This window comes from Balaenoptera borealis (assembly GCF_965194805.1).
Source record: "Balaenoptera borealis genome assembly, contig: HAP1_SCAFFOLD_943, whole genome shotgun sequence".
In the NCBI taxonomy this organism is placed as follows: domain Eukaryota; kingdom Metazoa; phylum Chordata; class Mammalia; order Artiodactyla; family Balaenopteridae; genus Balaenoptera; species Balaenoptera borealis.
This window is the reverse complement of record NW_028123263.1, coordinates 117,501-139,383: the sequence shown is the minus strand read 5'-3', so window position 1 is coordinate 139,383 and position 21,883 is coordinate 117,501. Positions and strand designations below refer to the sequence as shown.

Sequence of the window (21,883 nt, the reverse complement as noted above, 5' to 3'; positions counted from 1 at the left end):
CACTGGTTCCCAGGGGCCAGTACTCAAGAAGAGCCAAGGCTGGAAGACAAATACTCCCCTACTCAGCTGGACTCTCCGCAGATCTACTGTGACTCCTCACATTCACATACCCCATCCTGTCCTGCCTCAGAGGCAGAGGAGTGTGAGGCTTCCTCTCTCCACCCCTTCAGTGTGCTTGCGTTCTTGCTACTGTCACAGATGACCACGACAACAACCGCTGCTAACAGGTCGTCATCTGGACATGTCCTTCTCCACCCACCCACCGAGTCCTTTGCTCAGTCCCTGCTTCCATATACCCCAGCCCCTGTAACAGAAGGCTCTATACAGAAAAAAACACTATATCCGCCCTGGCTCTTTGCTAAAATTTGGGCAGGGATCTGGGCTATAAGTTAAGAGATTTGCCAGACTGTATGCCAATGTGGAACGTTCAACAAATCAGTGGAATAATACTTGAGGTCGTAAAATGCAGAAGGGAAAAAGCAACTTCTGTCAGATGGCTAGTTTGCTTTCATTTCATTTTCCTTCTAATATTTCCAGCTATACTTGGGGAACCATCCAAAGCTTCTGACTGTGTGAAGGTAATGTGTACCATTGTGTAGCTGGGCTTCTCTTCCAAAAGGATTAAAAGTATTTTTGGTGAGGGTCAAGGAGGAGGGAAGGGTCATGAGAAAGGAGGAGCATGGGCTTGCAGAGAGCCCCAAACTGGGGACAGGAGATCGGGGCACTAGGGTCATAGCACTTACACCTCTGATCTTGTTTTTCCTCACCTGTAAAAGGAGATTAAAAATGCCTTTACTGCCCACTTCTGGGGGAGAAGGGAGTAATATAATTAGTAAAAAAAATTGTTTGGGGGAGTTCCCTGGTGGTCTAGTGGTTAGGACCCGGCACTTTCCCTGCTGTGGCCCGGCTTCAATCCCTGCTTGGGGAACTAAGATCCCACAAGCTGTGTGGCACGGCCAAAAAAAAAATAAAATTGTGTTGAAAAATCAGCAATATTGTCTTTATACAAGTAGCAAAGTGTTATTATTTATGAGGTGCTCTCGATCACTGAAAGAGACCTGTATTCAAGCTACCTGGGCATGATAGCACATTTTGGAAGTCATCAAGTTAGTGCCAATAAATCTAATATACAGAAAAATGGTTGAAAGCCCCTGAGTGTTTTGTGGATAGAAAAGCTTGAGATTCAGAGCAAGTTCAGAGCTGGACAGTCTAAGAATAAACTAGCTCTCCCAGCCATTAGAAGGGCTAGGTAGCAGCTTCTGGTTATGGAACCAGAAACTCTCAGGCTCCAAATAGGACATAAAACAGCATCTCTTGTACTCTGTATAAAATTGCAGAAACAAACAAAATAAACAAAAATATATTTATATCTGTCCTATAAGACAAAGGGTACTTGAGACCTAATGTATATAAAATCAGTTTACAAACTGTGATGCACTATATGAATAAGTTCTCGTTTGCAGAGAGCACAGCATAGGATATGTGGCCATTAATGTTAATTCCCTTCCCCCTTCCAGCCCTTTCTCTTGTTCCTTTATGTATGTGGATCATTTACATTATTAAGCTAACAATGTAACTGAGCTATTATTAGCTTAATAATGTAATCAAGAATCTGATTTTTAGCAAGGGCTAGTTCTGAGAAACTTAGGAAGCTGGAACTCTGAATGAATGAATTAAAATAATGCAATTACATCATTAATTTTAAAATTTATCATTGATTAAAAATAAAATTAAAAAATTAAAAAATTAAATTAAAAATTTATTATCCCGCAATTGAGACTCACCGCAACGTGTGACGTCTGTCAGGCATTCACTGTCACAACGCAGCTTGACTGTCTGACAGACAACCTCAATAGTAGTTTTAAATTGGCAGAGGCAGCAGGCCATACGGCTAGGTAAGATCCTATAAATGGAAACACAGGTAATTAAATTCGTGGTAAAAGAGTTACTTGAGTAGGTAGAAGAGGTAGGCCAAGACCACCACAGACCAGTGCAAAAAGGAGTTCTTGAGGCCTATGGACTGGACAACTGGATAAGGGCTGGTTGGCCAATTGCTGCTCTTGACTGTTGTAAATAAATATAGAGGAGGAGAGAGGTGCCCAACAGAAGGATTAGGATGGCAGTAGGTATGGTATGTCTAGCAAAAAGGGAATAGGGATTAGAATTGGGTGACATTGATCTGTAGTTTAATTCAGAAGTATCTCCTTCCCACCCAAAAGCCTCACTTTGGGTTGAGAGTACACAGGAAGAAGGCAGACTTCTAAGAAGAGTCTGAATAAGACCGCACCTTCTGGAGTCCCTTTCTCAGTTCCTATTTGTGAGTAGTAATATATTACAAATTATTCTAGTAATAAAAAAGCATCATGTGGGCTTCCCTGGTGGCGCAGTGGTTGAGAATCTGCCTGCTAATGCAGGGGACACGGGTTCGAGCCCTGGTCTGAGAAGATCCCACATGCCGCGGAGCAACTGGGCCCGTGAGCCACAACTACTGAGCCTGCGCGTCTGGAGCCTGTGCTCCACAACGGTAGAGGCCACGACAGTGAGAGGCCCGCGCACCGCGATGAAGAGTGGCCCCCGCTTGCCGCAATTAGAGTAAGCCCTTGCACAGAAACGAAGACCCAACACAGCCTAAATAAATAAATAAACTTATTAAAAAAAAAAAAAAGCATCATGTGGTTAAACAATAACAGAGATCGCATTGGCCAAATCTGGACAAAAGGAACATTCCAAAGAATAACATTATCATTATAATAAGGTATAACATAGTTAATTTTAAAAAAAGCACATGAGTTCATAATGATACTCAAAATGAAAAGTGGGGGAGCTCTTCTTTATAGAATAATGTCAGCTAATAAATGCAAAAGGAATGACAGAATTAGGAAAGTGTCATTTTGCAACTATCAATGTAATAATCGATTCAGACAAGGATTATCACTGATGCACAGTTGGGTGAAGAGTTGTTTGAAAGTAGGATCTTCACTGATCCCAAGCTCTCACCCCACATATTATTTATCAATTACCAAGGGGAAAAATAACTTTACAATGGAGAGATATGGAAGATACCACCTTAGTCAAGTGATCAAACTTAGCACTGGGCCACCTGAAGTGCTGAAGTATGAAGAATACATCACCTATATAGTATTCTTTCCCAAAATGTTTACTTTGAATCTAATGAGGAAACAGACAAATCCAGATTGTGGGGCAACTTACAAGACAACTGGCTCAGACTCTTCAAAAATGCCAACGTCATAAAAGACCAAAAAAAAAAAAAAAAAAGGAGGGAAATATTCTAGATTAAAGGAAACAAAGACACGACATGCAATGCCTAATCTTTAATTGGACCCTGTATCAAAACAAAACAGACTTAAAGAATGTTATTGGCTTCTGGCCAAGATGAAGTAACAAGGTCCAATTTTTTTTTTTTTTTTTGGGCTTTCTCTAGTTGTGGCAAGCGGGGGCCACTCTTCATTGTGGTGCGTGGGCCTCTCACTATCGCGGCCTCTCTTGTTGCGGAGCACAGGCTCCAGATGTGCAAGCTCAGTAGTTGTGGCTCACGGGCCTAGTTGCTCCGCGGCATGTGGGATCTTCCCAGACCAGGGCTCGAACCCGTGTCCCCTGCATTGGCAGGCAGATTCTCAACCACTGCGCCACCAGGGAAGCCCCAACAAGGTCCAATTTAACCTCCCACCTGAAACAATGAAAATATCAGACAGAACATATGAAACAACAGTTTTCAAGAAACTGGACCTCACGCAATAAAGTTCATTGATCCCCAGGAGACGGGAAATAAATGAAGTGATCCCTATAATGGCCCTAACTTACTTCTCTGAGAGAGTTGCCAGGTCATGGTACAGGGAAGAGAAGTCCAGGCAGAGACTGGTGGACTCCCTGACTGAGGAAATGGAGCTGAGAGTCTGGGAAAACCAAGGTAACTAGAGTTCACAAAGCAGAGTATCAGAGAGAAAAGAAGTGCACAGACAAAGAACTCTGGAGATATGCAGAGGGATCTCTTGAGAATTCAACAAAGTATTGGTCAGTACATTTGTGTGAGGAATCCCTTGATGCCAGGAAAAGAACCACATGAAAGGATTAATAATAAGAATAACTGGATATCACACAGGGTTGTAGGAATAGTACCTGTTCCTACAAGTCAGACTGGAAAACCTCATGATACTCAGAAAGGACTTGTCTCAGTAGGTGCAAATAACGAGCTCCAGACTAAAGGCTACTTGGACTCCTACCCAACGAATCTTAAAAGCTAGACCTAAAAGAATAAAATTGTTCTGAGTAACTTAATTTCACCCAAAACAAAGCCCAAGCATTTTACAGGAATATAAATATATATAGCACACAATAAACTAAAACTCACAATATCTGGGATCATATGAAAAATTGCCAAGCATGCAAAGAAGTAGGAAAATGTGACCCATACTGAGGAGAAAAGGCAATCAATCAAAACTAACCCATCATCTATACAGATGTTAGAATTGGCAGAAAAGAACATTTAAAAAGTTATTATACATGAAGAAAAGTTATTATAACTGTATTTCATATGTTAAAAAACCCAGACTAAACCCTGAAAATGTTAAGTACAGGCATGGAAAATGTAAAACAGACCCAAATTGAGCTTCTAGAGATTAAAAACAATGTCTAAATGAAAAAGACATTGAACGAGGTTAATGGCAGATTAGACACTGCAGAAGAAAGGGTCAGTGAACATTAAGGCATAGTAATAGAAACGATCCAAAACGAAACAAAAAGAGTAACAAAACAAAACAACAACGAAAATGAATAGAGCATCAGTGAGTCGTGCAACAACTTCAAGTGGCCTAATACATGTGTACCTAGAGTCCATGAAGGAGAGGAGAAAAATAAAAATTTGAAGAAATAATAGCCAAAATTTTCCCAAAATGGTAAACACTATAAACTCACAAAGTCAAGAAGATCAATGAACTTTAAGCATAAGAAACATGGACAAAACTACACCAAGGCACAAAAAATAGTCAAATTGCTCAAAACCAGCAATAAAGAGAAAAATTTTAAAGCAGCCAGAGGAAAAAACTATACACTACATACAGAGGAACAAAGATAACAATGACAGCAGAATTCTTGTTGGAAACAATGTAAACGAGAACTCAGTGGAATAACACCTTTAAAGTAGTGAATTGAATTCTATCAAGCTAGAATTCTATACCCAGATCTGTCAAAACAAAAGCAAAATAAAGACTATCTCAGACATACAAAAGCTGAAAGAATTCATTACTAGCAGACTTGCACTATAAGAAATGTTAAAAGAAGTATTTTTAAGCAGAAGCAAAATGACACCAGATTGGAATATGGATCTACACAAAAGATTAAGAATACTGGAATTGGGACTTCCCTGGTGGTTCAGTGGTTAAGAATCTGCCTGCCAATGCAGGGGACACAGGTTCGATCCCTGGTCCAGGAAGATCCCACATGCCGCGGAGCAACTAAGCCCGTACGCCACAGCTACTGAGCCTGCACTCTAGAGCCTGTGTGCCCCAACTACTGAAGCCCACGCACCTAGCGCCCGTGCTCTGCAACGAGAGAAGCCATCCAATGAGAAGCCGGTGCAGCGCAACAAAGAGCAGCACCTGCTCGCCACAACTAGAGAAAGCCCACGTGAAGCAACAAAGACCCAACGCAGCAAAAAAATAAATTAAAAAAAAAAAACTTAAAAAAAATTTTTAAAGGATTTTAGTCATTCGATATATGTCTCTGACCACAATGGAATTAAATTAGAAATTAACAAATCCGAAAAATCTCCAGATCTTTGGAAACTAAACAACACACTTCTGAGTAACTTTGTGGTCAAAGAAGAAATCAAAAGGGAAATCAGAAACTATTTTGAACTCACTGAAACTGAAAACATAATATGTCAACATATGGGATATTGCTAACGCTGTACTCAGCTTCCTCAACTTCCACCTTAAACTGGAAAAACGAGAGCAAATTAATCACAGAGAAGAAAGAACACAATAAAGATCAAAGTAGAAATAAATAAAATGCAAAACAGAAAAATACTATAGATATTAAAAGGATAATAAGAGAATATTATAGAATGCTTTATACCAATAAATTCAAGATGAAATGGACAAATTCCTTGAAAGACATGCGCTACTAAAGTTTATTCAAGAATAAAGATACTAAAGAAATTGGATGTGCAGTTTAAAACCTTCCAACAAAGAGAGCTTCAAGTCCAGGTGGCTTAACTGAGAAATTCTACCGAACACTTAAGGAATAAAATAATGCCAATTCTACACAAACTCTACCAGAAAGTTGAAGAGAAGGGAATACCTCCCAACCTATTTATAAGGCCAACTTTCACCGTATCAAGATTACACAATGACATTACAAGAAAACTATAGACCAAAATCTCTCATGAACACAGAGGCAAAAACTCTTAACAAAATTTTAGCATATCAAATCCAATAATATATAAAAAGATGATACATCATGACCAAGTGGGGTTTATCTCAAGAAGGAAAGGTTGGTTTAATATTTGAAAATCAATTTACCCAACTTAGTACACTAAAAAAGAAAAATCAGGACGTCTCTGGTGGGGCAGGGGTTAAGAATCTACCTGCCAGTGCAGGGGACATGGGTTTGAGCCCTGGTCGGGGAAGATCCCACATGTCACGGAGCAACTAAGCCCGTGCACCACAACTACTGAGCCTACGCTCTAGAGCCCGTGAGCCACAACTACTGAGCCCATGTGCCACAATTAGTGAAGCCCGTGCACCTAGAGCCCGTGCTCTGCAACAAGAGAAGCCACCACAAGGAGAAGCCTGCATACTGCAACGAAGAGTAGTCCCTGCTCGCCACAGCTAGAGAAAGGCTGCGTGCAGCAATGAAGACCCAATGCAGCCAAAAATAAATAAACAAATTAAGAAAAGAAAAGAAGAGAAAAATCGCATAATCATTGCAATAGATGCTGGAAAAGAATGAAAAAAATCTAACATCCATTCCTGATTAAAGAAAAAAACAGCCCTCAGTAGACTAGGAATGGAAGGAGACTTCCTCAACTTGATAAATGACTTCGACAAAAAACCTAACATCATATTTAATGGTGAAGGACAAAGTACTTTCTCTCCAGGATCAGGACAAAGGCAAGGATGTCTGCTCTCATTACTTCTGTTTCACATTGCACTGAAGGTTCTAGCCAGTGCAATAGGGCAACGAAAAGAAAAGAGATATTCAGAATGGAAAGGAAGAAGTAAAACTATCTTTATTTGCAGATAACATGATTATGTAGAAAACCTGATAGAATCTACAAAAATGCTACTGGAACTAACAAATGAGTTTGTCAAGTTTGCAGGGTACAAGATCAACATACAAAAAGATTAATTTATCTCAACAAACAAGCAGAGATCAAAGTTTTAAAATACTACTTATAACAGAATCAAACATATAAAATACTTAGAATAAATCTGACAAAAGATGTAAAAGACTTGCACACGGAAAAGTGTAAAATATTGCTGGGGGGAAATTAAGGAAGACCTAAATAACTGGAGAGATATAATGTATTCATGGATCAGAAGATTCAAGATTGCTAAGACATCAATTCTCCCCAAATTGATTTATAGATCAAAATCCCAGTAGGCTTTTCTATAGAAATTGACAAGCTAATTCTAAAATTCATATGGAAATAAAATTTAGAATAACTAAAACAACTTTGAAAAAGAACAAAGTTGAAGAACTAACAGTAACTGATTTCAAGGCTTATGAAGCTACACTTTCAAGACATTGTGATAGTAGTGTAAAGATAGACAGAAAGATCAAGGGAACAGAATAGAAAGTTCAGAAGTAGAGAGATGTGGATAACTGACTTTCGGGTTCAAAGGCATTTAAGTGGAGAAACGATCGTCTTTTCAACAAGTGATGCTGGAACAATTGAATATCCAGGTGCAAAAAAAAAAAAAAAAAAATGAACTTCCATCCAAACCATGTACAGAAATGAAGTCAAATTGGTTTAGAGATCTAAATGTAAAACATAGAACTAAAAAACATAAAACTATAAAACTTCTAGAACAAAACAGGTGAAAAATTTTATGACCTTGAGTTAGGCAAGATTTCTTAGATACAACACCAAAAGCATAATCCATAAAAGAAAAAAATAGATAAATCAGACACCATCAAAATTAAGAATTTCTGCCCTGCAAAAGACACTCCTGAGAGAATGAAAAGATGAGTCACAGAATGGGAGAAAATACTTAGCAACTTACATATTGGATAAAGGACTAATTTCCAGAATATATAAAGAACTCTCAAAATTCCAGAAAAGTACAGATAAAAGATTCAGAGATACAGATGCAAAATAAGCATATGAAAAGCTGTTTCACATGATTAATCATTAGGGATGCTACAGTGAGATACAACTACACACCTATTAAACTATCTAAAATTAAAAATACTGAGCATAGCAAGTGTTGGCCGCAACGTGAAGAAAATGCAACTCTCAAACGCTGCTGGTAGAGATGTAAAATGATCAAACCACTATGGAAAATAGGTATTTTTTAAAAACGTAGACATACACTTACCAATGATCCAGCCATTCTACTTGCAGGTATTTACCCAAGGGAAATGGAAGCATACATCCATACAAAGACTTGTACACAAATATTCATAGCAACTTTATCTGTAGTAGACAAAGACTGAAACAACTCAAATGCCCATCAATGGTGAATAGATCAATTGTGGTACATCCATATAATGGAATACTATTCAGCAATAAAGAGAAATGAATTACTGATATATACAACAATATGGATGAAGATTAAAATAATCATGCTGAGTTAGAGGCCAGTTAGAAAAAAGTATACACTGTATGATTCCATTTACATAAAATTCTAGAAAATGCAAACAGAAAGCAGATCAATGGTTGCTTGGCGATTGGGAAGGGCAAGGAACGATGGGAAGGAAGAATTACAAAGAGACATTAAGAAACTTTCTGAGGTGATGGACATTTTGATTTTGATGATGTCTTCGTGGTGTGTATGTATGTGTGTGTGTGAACACAGATTACTGTATGTCAATTATACCTCAAAAAGCTGTTAAAAGAAATGATATTATATGAGAGAGACAATTGGGGAAATTTGAATAGCAACTCTTTATTAGGTAATATTATTGTGTAGGAATTTAATTTCTTCAATACTGTGTGTTAACAGTATTGTAGTTACATAGGGAAATAATTTTTAATATCCAGAGAGGAGGGCATCTAGCTGACAAGAGAGGGATCGCAATTGCGGCAGATGCTGTGGAAGGCTGAGGAAGATGAGGCTAGAGCAGTGACCAACAGATGTGACGGCGTGGTGAAGACAGTCATTTGTCAGCTGACCTGACAAAGACGGTTGGAACAGACTGCTAAACGCAGGGCCCTTTCCGCCTAGTAATCTCATGCAATCCCCTCAGCTAGCCTTGGCATAACAGAAAGTTTCTATTAGCTTGCCATATTGGAGGGGGGATGGCACAATTTAAGGTGCAGTTAGTTGTGTAATAAACTGTCACAATACGGTCCTAAAGAAATAGTTTTTTAAACTGCAAGAAAATGAAACTTGACCCTTCCCTCACAACATATATGAAAGTTAACTCAAAATGAATCATAGACCTAAATGTAACTATACAACTTCTGGAAGAAAACATAGGAGAAAACCTTTGTGATTTTGGGTCAGACAATGGGGTCTCACACAAAGATTTCTTAGATAAGACACAAAAAAGCACAAACCATCTAAGAAAAACTGCTAAGGGACTTCCCTGGTGGTTAAGACTCCGAGTTCCCAATGCAGGGGGCCTGGGTTCGATCCCTGGTCAGGGAACTAGATCCCGCATGCATGCCGCAACTAAGAGTTCGCATGCCACAACTAAGAAGCCCATGAGCCGCAACTAAGGAGCCCATCTGCCGCAACTAAGACCCAGCACAACCAAATAAATTAAATAAATATGAAAACAAATTGCTAAATTAGAGTTCATCAAAAATTTAAAACATCTAGTCTTCAGAGACACTTTAATACAATGAAGATAAGTCACAATCTGGGAGAAGATATTTACTAAACACATATCTAGGAGAAAGGACTTTTTCCATTGCTTTTCATATAAAGCACTCTTAAAACTCAATATAAATATCCAATTAAAAAACGGATTTGAACAGACACTTCATTTAAAAAGATATTTGCACATGAATAGACACTCAACATCATCAGCTATTACAGAAATGCAAAATGTGGCAAAAACCACGAGATGCAACTACACACCTACTAGAAAGGTTAGACGTTTTTAGAAAACAAATATAAGGATCAGTTGAAGATGTGGAGCAACTGCAACTCTCATAGACTGCTAGTGGGAAAGCAAAATGGCACAGGCACTTTAGAAAACAGTTTAGCAGTTTCTTAAAAAGTTAAATATGCACTTAGCATATGATGAAGCAATCCCACCCTTAGGTATTTCACCCCAAAGAAATGAAAACATATGCTCGCACAAAACATATGTTCACACACACATGTGAGTGTTTTCAGAGGCTTTGTTCATAATAGCCAAAAAAAACTAGAAACAACTCAAATGTTCATCAAATGATGAATGCGTAAACAAACTGTGTATCCACACAACTAGAATACTACTCAGCAATAAAAAGGAATGAACTACTGACAGGTGCAACAAAACAGATGACTCTCCAAAGAGACTGGCTAAGTGAAAGAAGCCAAAAACAAAAGGCTACATACCACATGATTTCATTTATAAGATATTCTGGAAAAGGCAACATTATACGGACAAAAATCAGATTGGTGGTTGCCAGGGGCTGGTAGCGGGAGGAGGATGGATTGACTACAAAGGGACATGAGGGGTCTTTTGGGAGTGCAGAAGTTTTCTTTACCTCAAATGTGGTGGTGGCTACAGAACTATACGTTTGTCAAAACACATCACACTGTATATTTAAAAATAGTGAATTTTGTTAAGTGAAAATTATACATAAATAAACCTGACTTAAGAAAATAATACAACAAACCTAAAAAAACAATTGAGTGAAAACAAATGTAAGAAAAATCAACTTACAGTTTTTCCAATTCAAGGGTCATCATGAGGATGCTTTCAATTGTTGTAAGTGCCACTTGTGTTGTTCCCATGTCTCTGAAGGAGAAGCCCAAACATGCATGATATAAAACCCAAAGACAAAAATTCTAAACTTAAAAAGATACTTAACATGTGATTACTTCAATTCTGGCTTCTTACTTGCCATACATGATAATTCCAAAGAGCTCTTATTGAAGAAATTTAAATTTGCATCATCAAATTAATGGCCTTGGTGCTGAACGGTACAATCATTTTTTATTATCCTAACTTCTCATTTTCAATTGCATCTACCTCTTTTGATCACTCTCTTTAAAAAAAAATAATGTACCCCTTATTCCTTTTTGCTTTCTGGGATAAATAATATTCCTACATGCATCTACATGTTCCATATCTATATGTGTTCTTCAACACTGTTCTCATTCTCTGCTGGCTGTCTTACCCATGTATATTCTTTCTTAATCGTTTTCTTTGCCAATAACTTTTATTTTCAATAACCCAGTTAAAATCTAAATTATGACTTTTTAGCCAAAGTACTCAATCTTTGACGAAAGTAAAAAAGAGCAGAAATTATCTCATGAGCCATGAAACTGTTGCAATACTTACAAATATTTTAATGCTGGCAATTTAAAAAGATAAGAATCTTCAACTGTTGTCAAAGGATTATGATTGAGAATTCTGAAAAATGGAATGGAATTTAAATTATCTGCATTTTCGATTACTTCCATGAAAGCTTATATTCATTTTTTTTTTTGGTACGGAACGTGAAGGTTTAAAAAAAAAATCATTTTCTGTCTTTACCCATAAATCACCCTTAGCATCTGTAAAACACTCTTTCATTGGGAACTACCCAGGTCTCTAGATGATAAAGTGGAGAAGAGAAACAAACAAACAAACAAACAAACAAATAGAAAAAAAAGTGGCTAGTAAAGACAAAATATGCCAAAGAACTTTTCAGGTTAAAAACCCTAGAAGTGACTATGCTGGTAGGAAGCCCTTGCTCTGTAAAAAAGTACTATTTCTAGTATCCTCCATAATTCAAGGTGTTTTTCTTTCATCTCTACAAATTTTTTAACATTTCATGATTTAAACTACCCAGTGAAAGACAAAAATAGGGCTAATTCCTTGGTTCTGGAGCCAAAGAAGAAGAGATAAATCCAAGAGGAACTGGTGAAAGCCATACTCCCATCACATAGTCCCATGCGTATTCCTGTATCATAGCCTTTGTTACTGTGTATGTAATCACCTGTTTACTTGTCAGTCTCCTAGATTGCCAGCAACTTGAGAGCAGGGACCACACTTTATTGTCATTATTATTCCTGTGCCTGACACAGTGCCTAATATTTACTAGGTATTTAATAAATGTTTGCTGAATAAATAAATAACATTTTGTTTATATATCAATAAAATAAACAAATTAATTTTGGGGAACAAAATTTTATTCCAAAATGCTGGAATAGATTTTCTTCTTAGTTCTTTCTTTCTTTTTCCTTAGTTCCTTAAAACAAATAAGGGGGGGGGAAAAAAAATCCAAAAGAAACAGGAAGAAAGAAAAGAATATCTGACTTTAGGTTAACTCTACTCAAGAATTATTAACGTATTTTTGCGAATATTGTAAAATAATTATCAAAACTAATATCTTTTGGGTTGCCACGCATCTGTGATCAGCATTTAACATTTAATCCTCACAGTAACCTTATGTGATAGATATATTACCCCATTGTACAAATGAGGAAACTGAGGCACAGAGAAGTTATATAACTTGTCCTAAGTCATCAAGCTGGTAAGAAGCAGAGCTGGAATTTGAACTCAGTTCTGACTCTAAAGCCTGTGTTTAACCTGAATGAAAAAAAAAGTGGGGGGCGGGGGGGGGGTTTAAAACATCTGTTACTTTAACCGTAATTTTGAGAGCACTAAATATAGAAATACCTTTTCAAACTTCATCTACACATCTGGGAAAGCCTCTATGAGAATTATATTTTCTCTTTTTATTTATTTATTTATTTATTTCTCTTTTTATTTATTTTTTCCTTAATCATCTCCCATGATAAATATTTAATTAGCCTATGGTCATTGAGACTTTAGAGATTTTAAAAGATATTGCAGGAAACTCAGTAAAAATGATGGAGGAAGGACATCTGACAATTCATCCCTCCATAGAAGCAACAAGAACAAGAACAACAACAACAACAACAACAAAACTGGCAAAAATGGTCAGAATCAACTTTTTCGGAACTCTGGAAATTTAACCAACAGGCTTGCAGCAAATTGGGGAGCAATTTATTCAAGGAAAACAAATTAATTTCTGTAAGAACAATGAGATCTGTGTTGCTTGAACTTGTCCTTGACCTTTGCTCTCCATGCCAGTGGTAGCCTTGAAAAACAGCCCACATCCCTGGTACCAGGAGGAGCAGCATGGACTGGGAGGTCCTTCAAAGCCTCATTCCCAAAGAACTGTCATTGTTTTACATGTCTGGTGGTCCCCTGGAAGACCTCACTTGAAAGGCTTGCCTTTGACCTGACTGAGAGCTGTCTAGTGAGAAAAGCCTCTCCTCAGGTGGCATTTTTGGAAAACATTTTCAAGCAAATATTTTAACATGGCGGTTGCATGAGGCAATGGATAACAGTTCGGGGCAAAAAACAGCCCAACCGGAAAGCTTAAAAAGAAAAGCTGAGGAATGAGATGTCCACAGAGACTTTGAAATGTTCCAATGTATTCCTGGGAAACTGGAAGACCACAAGACATATTCCTGGGAATCTAGGAAAATAACTGTTAGCATTAATAAATGAGTTCAGCAAGGTTGTAGGATATAAGATCAATATTATTTCTACACACCAGCAATGAGTAATCCAAAAATGAAATCACGAAAACAATTCCATGTGTAACAGCATCAAAACAAATAAAATACTTAGGGAAAAATTTAACCAAGTAAGTGCAAGATTCACACTGAAAAGTACAAAACTGTTGAAAGAAATTGAAGAAGATCTAAATAAATAGAAAGACATGCTGGATTCATGGACTGGAAGATAATCTTATTAAAATTTCACTACTTCCCAAATCGACCTATGGTTCCATTGCAATTCCTATCAAAATCCCAGCTGACTTCTTTCCAGAAATTGCCAAGCTAATTCTAAAATTCATATGGCAATTCAAGGAAACAGAATAACCAAAACAATGTTGGTAAAGAACAAAGTGGGAGGACTCACACACCCTGGTTTCAAAACTCAGTTCAAAGCGACTGCAATCACAGTGTGCTACTGGAATAAGAACAGACATGTAAATCAATGGAACAGAATTGACAGTATAGAAATAAACCCTCATATTTATGGTCTACTGATTTTCAACAAGGGTGCCAAAACAATTCAATGTGGAAAGAACAGTCTTTCCACGTGATGCTGGGACAACTGTACATCCACACACAAAATAATGAAGCTGGACTCCTACACGTCACACCACGCAAGAAAATTAACTCCAAATGGATCAAATATCCAAATGTAAGAGCTAAGGCTGTAAAACTCTTAGAAGAAAACACAGGCGTAAATCTTTATGACCTTGCATTAGACAACCGTTTCTTAGATATGATACCAGAAGCAGAAACAACCAAAGGAAAAATAGATGAATTGGATTTTATAAAAATGAAAAAGTTTGTGCTTCAAAGGACACTATCAAGAAAGTGAAAAAACATATAGAATGGGAGAAAATACTACAGGTGGGAAGAATAAGATGCAGTTGGGAGAAGAAAAGTATAGTAGTTGCTAGGTGTGACAATCTCAAAATTTTGAACTCTTACAAATAAAACAGCCACCCTAAATCACAGACCCAAAGGACAGACCCAAGTTAGTTTTGGTTTTAGCGTTTGTGCCTTTCTAAATCTGAGAAGCTGCCAGGATTCTAGTACACAGCAAAAAGTGACGACAACACCCTGAAGTGTGTAAGCTTTTGTGTGTACATAGCTATTGAAAGGAGACCAATGCTAGTTGACTGGGGGAGCATTAGAGCGGCTCTGTGACCGCAGCTCAATTTGCCTTCATAGTGTGGCCACACCTACCTCATTGATACTCTCAACAATGGGGTAAACAATTCAATAGGGATAAGGCTTTGATTTTCCTCTTATTCTCTCTTAGTGCTTATGTTCTTGGTACAATATTGATGTACCACAGACAAGCCAGCATGTGAATGTCCTCTGTCTGGTTAAGTTATATAGCCTTTCTACATTGTAGAGTCCTTCAGTTTCTAAAATCATGGAGCTTGTATTGCTAGGACCAGTGAAGTGACTAAAAGAATTTTTAAAAATAAGCCATCAGTCTGGACCTGCATAGGTGAATGAAGGAGAAACACTTTAAAGTCAGAAAAAAAAGTAGACTTAACATTTAGGATTATCAACCACTGCTGGTTTTCCATAATATATTTCATTCCTGATTTTATCTGAAAGAGATACGATTACTACCACCATTCAAAAAGTGGTACTTTATTAATTAATAAGCTCTTAGCTCATCTTTGAGGTCGATTTCGGATTTCAAATAGACTACCACACTGCTAACTACTTCACCTGATGTTTGTCAATAACATAGAGGCTTCATTCAAGAAACCTACTGACTTATAATTACCTGAAACCCGGTGATGAATCAAGGTTTTGTGGGGCCTGAACCTCATCTACTTTGGGAAATCCTGTCTAATAAAAACATGCACAGTTATGAATACAAAAATCGCTAGGACCCCTCTCAAGACCTTGGAAGGGACCTATGCAAGTGAGGAGCCCTGAAGCCTAAGCTTCATTGAATTCATGATAAATCCACCTCAGCTGGGGCCCTTTGCCAAACTTATTTAATGCAGGCAACTTATAAACACCCCAGTAATATGTCATCATAGGTAGTAAAATGACTTAACTCGAGGGCGGCATCTTCCCTTGGTGGCTTGCCTTTGGAAAGAGATGCAATAAAGTCTGTATCTCACCATGGCAAATGTTTCCTGAAGCCAATTAGCTTTGTCTATTAGAAAGACTTAGCCCAAAACAAAGACTTAGTATACTGTGACAATCTTTTGAAAGTAACTGTGAATGAGTTTTAGGAGTACAGTACTAATTTATTTCCAACACCAGATAGTTTTGATTCCTTCACTACCTTTTTCTGTCATTTAAGAGGAACACAAATTCAAAAGGAACAAGTTGGTGCCTCTTCCATTACAAATCTTTTCTAACCGACCACCCATTGTCTACTTCATCACCCCCCTCCTCACCTTGTTACCCTGCTGCACAGATGCTAGAATGGCTCTCATATATGTTTTCCCATCAACATCCATCTTTCTCCTTCCAGGATGAAAGCTTCTTGGGGACAAAGTCCCTGCCCTATGCGTCTTTGTATCCCCAGCACTTAGTACAGTGCTGACACACAGTGGGCATGGCACTCAGTGAATGTTTCTGAAGGAGTTCATTAATTTTTAAACTGTGATTTATTTATTTATTTCCACAAGGTATTTTCCTGTGTTGCCTACATAACTATAGTGAAACTCTGATTCTTATAAGGAACTCTTGGTGTTATAGGATGTTTAGGAAACGAGGTGAGTTTAAGACGTTGTATTGACGCTACTAAAACCTCCTGGTGAAGGGACCTCATGAGCCTGCTCTCCGGTGTGCTGGCAAAAGAAAAACTGACCCTCGGTGCTCTCTCCCCAAGGTAGGCATCAGCACACTAACAAGGAAAAGGAAGGAGGCCGCTAAAGATAGGCATCTGCAGGAATTGCTAATCCAGCTCCAGACACAGCCTCAGCACCTTCATTAACCCAAAATGAACTGTGTGAAACTGGATTTCTGAACCACAAGACAGGTAAGAGAGTCTTTTCCAAAGCCAGGTGTAGAAGAGCTCTTTACCTTGAGTCTAAAATCGCCTTCGGGCCATTGAACGTACCCACTCTCATTTCCTTGTGCCATGAGAAATCACAGAATTTTTGAGCTGAAAGGGTGTAAAACCCACACTCCTTACTGAAGAGTAGTCAGCAAAGAAAGTATATTGAATTAGGCTACAGCAATGTATTTTCTTTGTATTTCTCACACTACAGCTGAACACAAACAACGTCTTTTTCCACACCTCAAAGCTTCCTATTGGCCACAGATAATTCACTTCAGAGATATATGCTGTTTGAAAAATAATGTTCTGGGTGGCTGGGGAGAGCCCTGTGGTGGGCGTTCAGGAATTCTTTCTGCTTTACCTTTTAAAAGAGCTAATAATGGTTGGGGAAGCACCCACACCTTTTGCTCGCTGACGAATTTGGTGCTAAACTTAGCTCTTTGCAGCTCTGTGTTGCATACATTTTAAGCAGTTAGGAACTTTGCACATGAGCAGGAATCAAAGTGAAATTCAAAAGTGGAACTTCATGGACCATTCGCATATCGGAGAGACATCAGTGGGATTCCATGACAATGCTAATTTGAGTGTTTTTGCTTGGTGCCTTTTATTGCCCGTGCCAAAGATCAGTACTATGGAAAGCAGAGCGTTTCATATATATGAGTTAAACAAGTCTCTTGGCCTCTTTGTGCCTTAGTTTCCTCATTTGAAAAAAAAAAAAAAAAAAAATGGCTCTCAAGACATACTTTCCAGAATTCATACTGGGCTTACACCCAGCTAACCAATAACTGCATGATGCTTTTACACACAGTTTTTTACACGTATTCATCTTCGATTTCACTTACAACTTGTGTAAAAACTGCATTCCATGCCAGGCCTGAAACGTTCCAAAGCTCAGTTCTGTGAGTAAATTGCAACTAAGATTTCTACAAAAAAAGACACAAGCAAAAGAAGAAGAAAAATATATATTCTTTCAGAACATTTATCCTTTGGCAATAATTCTAATTTATATATGATGAAACATAACAACACTACTCCCTCCATACACTAAAGAAATCTCACTGTGGAAGACATTATGATTTACACTTTCATGATTATATATGTGGTGCATTAGATACAAAATAGTAAATGCTCATTAAATACTTGTGTTAAGGGATCTTTATTTCTCTAGAAAGGCAGCACTATTGACATTCTGGGCTGGATAATTCTTTGCTGTGGGAGGCTCTCCTGTACACTGTTGGATGTTTAGTAGCATCTCTGGCCTCTGTCCACTAGATGCCAGTAGCATATACAGTTCTGACGAGCAAAAATGTCTCCAGACACTACCAGATGTCACCTGTGTGCAAAATCACCCTGGTTGAGAACCACTGCTCTATAATGATTCACTCTGATCTGCGTAATAATTCTCACACTAATCTTTGCTAGAGACAAAATGGATTTGCTACAAAATTTTAGTAGTAATTTTAATCATATTTCAAAATGAGTAACAAATTAATTTTATAAAAAATTAAGCTTTACAAAAATTCCAAATATAATGAAGTTATACTTGTAACTTACATAAACTGCACAAAAGGTAGTGGTTCAAATGTACGTCTTTCGATAGACTGTATTTTATTGCAGGATAAATCTCTAGGAAAAGTAAAAGGAAAATATTGCCTCAATTAGCTATTAGATATCTAATTAGTAGGAATAACTAGTAGACTTTAGAATGATAATAATAAATAAGAAGCTTTGGTCTAAACTCCAAACCTTAGGAATTATTACTTGAACCTTCCAGAGCCCCTAACCCTGCCTTCACCTCTCTTAAGAGTCTCACCTTCAGGATCTTCATAAATTAAATATACAACTATGGATCTTGATAGATTTTGGAGGTAATCTTTCCCAAGAGCAGAAGCATTGATTAGATTCCACCTTTCGTGGTCTCACCAAATTCTGGATTATGAGCTCAAAGTTTTTATCTCTATATATCATTATAATTTCCAATATTAAAAGGAATATTCTTATATTTACACACCTCCCAGTATAGTTCTGTTTTTCTAGGTCAATTCATTACCAGAAGAAATAAAAGATACCCTTTCACACAACTTGAAAGGAAGTTACTTCTCTCATTAATATGTAACTTTAATTCAGTATTACACTTTCTATCATATTGACTTTTATTCGAAAATACCTACTCTTGACTATAGCTGACTATCTTATTTCCATTGATTCCAGCTTAGTCTCTCATTTCACCTGGATGGGTATAACTGTCTTCTGACTGGTGTTTCCATCTCTACCCTCTCCCTTTCTAAGCCATCCTCCACGCGATCACCAGATTAACCCTCCGGAAGTGGTTCTCATATACCAGCATCACTTGTGAACTTATTGAAGATACAAATACTCAGCCCTACTCTGGACCTCTTGAATCAGTAACTATGGGGGTGGAGCCTGTGTTTTCACAAGCCCTCCAAGTGGTTGGTTCTGTTGCAGGCTAAAGCTTGTCCTAAAGCACTGCTGTGGTAACATGGTAGCTTGACATGTTATCCTTGGCTTGGCCTCCAAAGCCCTAGATGATCTGGCTCTAATCTCCTACTCTTCCCACTTGTACTCTACAGGTACTCAGAGTATTTTTCCTGTGTTTTGCCTTTCTCCCACTTTCCTTTTGCAAGCTTATTCTTCCCAAGTTGTCTGTCATTGATACCCAACGGCCCTTCGAGGTCCCGTTTAAACAGCATTGCTCTAGTAACATCTTCCCGGATCCAATTTGAAGTCTTTTTTCCCTCTTTTGTGCTCCAATACCAACTTATAGCTCTCATTGCCCATATTCATTTCTTTCTTTAAATATAGCTATTTTTGCAACCCATGTCCTCTGAGCATAAACTCCTTCAAAGTATGGACTAGATCCTGCTTATGTGCATCGTCTCTCACGTTTAAAGCCTACGTGCGGACATAAAGCAAACTCAAATATTTATAAAATCAACAAATAGCTGGGGAGTGGATAGAAGGAGGAAATGACTGTTTTAAAAGAAACGTAGTTTTATTACTTCATGGTGCCTCCACAACCATGTCATTATGGTTTGAGCTTATATGTTTATTTTCCCTGTGAGATCATGAGTTGCTAAAAGGAGTCCTGTCTTACCCATCTTCGTGTTTACAACACTAGGCGTAGTGCTGATTAGCATATTCTTTTTTCGCTTTCTTATTGATTGGCTTTTTTTTTTTTTAAAGAATGAGAGTACTTACGCTAACCTGAAATAATCAGATTATAAAGTATTACATAGTAGAAGTAATGAAGGGCCTATTCCACTGTGCAGTTATCTTATTTGTTTTTCTCCAAACTGTGTAAGGTTTGGAGCCCAGATGGCAGAGAAGAGACTAATATAAAGGTGATTGCCCCTTAAGGTTTGGAAGGTTTGATAATTAAAAGAACTATTTTTAGGGTCATGTGAGGCTCTTTATACCCACTTCCCTTAAGCCTTTTATATTTGCAAGAAGAATCTATTTGCTAAAGAGGATCATTAATTGGCTTAATAAGGATTAATGACATACACAGCTTTGGATGCCATGGACAAAGGACAAAAACTGAGCTTTTATAGCAAAAAACACAGTTATCTCCTTATCCCTAAATAAAGGAAATACGAGGCAAGCATTTCCTCTTTGATAAAGAAGCTGGAGAGGGAATTCCCTGGCGGTCCAGGGGTTAGGACTCGGCGCTTCCACTGCTGGGGACCTGGGTTCAATCCCTGGTCAGGGAACTAAGATCCCGCAAGTCGTGTGGCGTGGCCCAAAAAACAAAACAAACAAACAAACAAAAAACAGAAAAAAAAAAGGCTGGAGAGATTTTTGTTAGGGGCATTTCTGATATGCTTATTTAGTGTAAACATTTCTAAATATACCACTTAACCATCATCTTAAACATTCTTAATATTGGTATCACAATTCCTGCATCGAAATCCTTAACAACAGTTTGTTCTTTTGGTAACTTAATGTGTTCTTGACAATACTGATTTTTTTTTTCAGATTATTTTTTTTGTGATGTGGACCATTTTTAAAGTCTTTATTGAATTTGTTACAATATTGCTTCTTTTTTTTTTATGTTTTGGTTTTTTGGCCATGAGGCATGTGGGATCTTAGCTCCCTGACCAGGGATCGAACCCGCACCCCCTGCACTGGAAGGCAAAGTCTTAACCACTAGACCACCAGGGAAGTCCCTTGACAATACTGTTTACATACTTCATCTACTTAAATATTTAATATTTAAATGTTAATTTAATTTAGATTAAATTATCAAAGTTATGAGTTAATGGCATTCATATTAATGTAAGCGTTCTATATTTTCTTGTCCTGTAGGGGACAATTTGAGGTTAACTTTAATTCCTCTCATTTCACTAAACCAACTTTTTCAAACCTTTTCTGTAAAGACCAGATAAGTAAATATTTTAGGCTTTGCAGGCCACATACAGTCTCTGTCACATATTTTTCTTCGTGTCTTTTTTTTCTCGTTTACAGCCCTTTAGAAAATCACTTTTAACTTATGGACTGTATAAAAACGGACTGTGGGCCAGATTTGATCCATAGGTCATAAACAAAATATAAATACAGATGGAGAGTATATGAACACTTATATAACAAGGTTCATATGGGAGTCTATAATTGCTCAGACCTCATTACCACTTTTCCTCTACAACTAAAGTGTATTTTTCTATCTATACCTTGTCTATATAATGAAAAAATTAAAAATGAATAGGAGATATATAGTGCTAGTGATGGGCTGGGACCCTACACAGACTTAAAGAATTGTAGAATTTTATTGCTAGGAGAAACTGAAGAGATTATCTAACTTGAACCCCTTAATTATTTTATAGATAATCTACTTTATAGATAAGAACTCATAAATAAATATGATTCACTTACAAATATCGGAGGGATAGCAAGCCTTCAAAGGAGTCCTTATGTAATTCAGTCAAATAATTTTCACTGA

The 21,883-nt window shown here is 37.6% G+C and overlaps 1 protein-coding gene across 1 annotated transcript in view; it reads right to left on the bottom strand.

Moving 5' to 3' along the window:
• The window catches only part of LOC309621747 (leucine-rich repeat-containing protein 37A3-like), a gene marked incomplete at its 5' end in the record, with an annotated part of 43,731 nt that overhangs the window by 8,988 nt on the left and 12,860 nt on the right, over window positions 1-21,883 (bottom strand). Inside the window, 6 exons of the mRNA XM_082409082.1 lie at window positions 1,785-1,903; window positions 11,068-11,142; window positions 11,689-11,760; window positions 17,769-17,849; window positions 18,481-18,552; window positions 21,817-21,883. The exon at window positions 21,817-21,883 is cut by the window's right edge and continues 5 nt beyond it. Coding sequence (XP_082265208.1) covers window positions 1,785-1,903; window positions 11,068-11,142; window positions 11,689-11,760; window positions 17,769-17,849; window positions 18,481-18,552; window positions 21,817-21,883 — 486 coding nt within the window. The remainder of the gene's footprint in view (window positions 1-1,784; window positions 1,904-11,067; window positions 11,143-11,688; window positions 11,761-17,768; window positions 17,850-18,480; window positions 18,553-21,816) is intronic.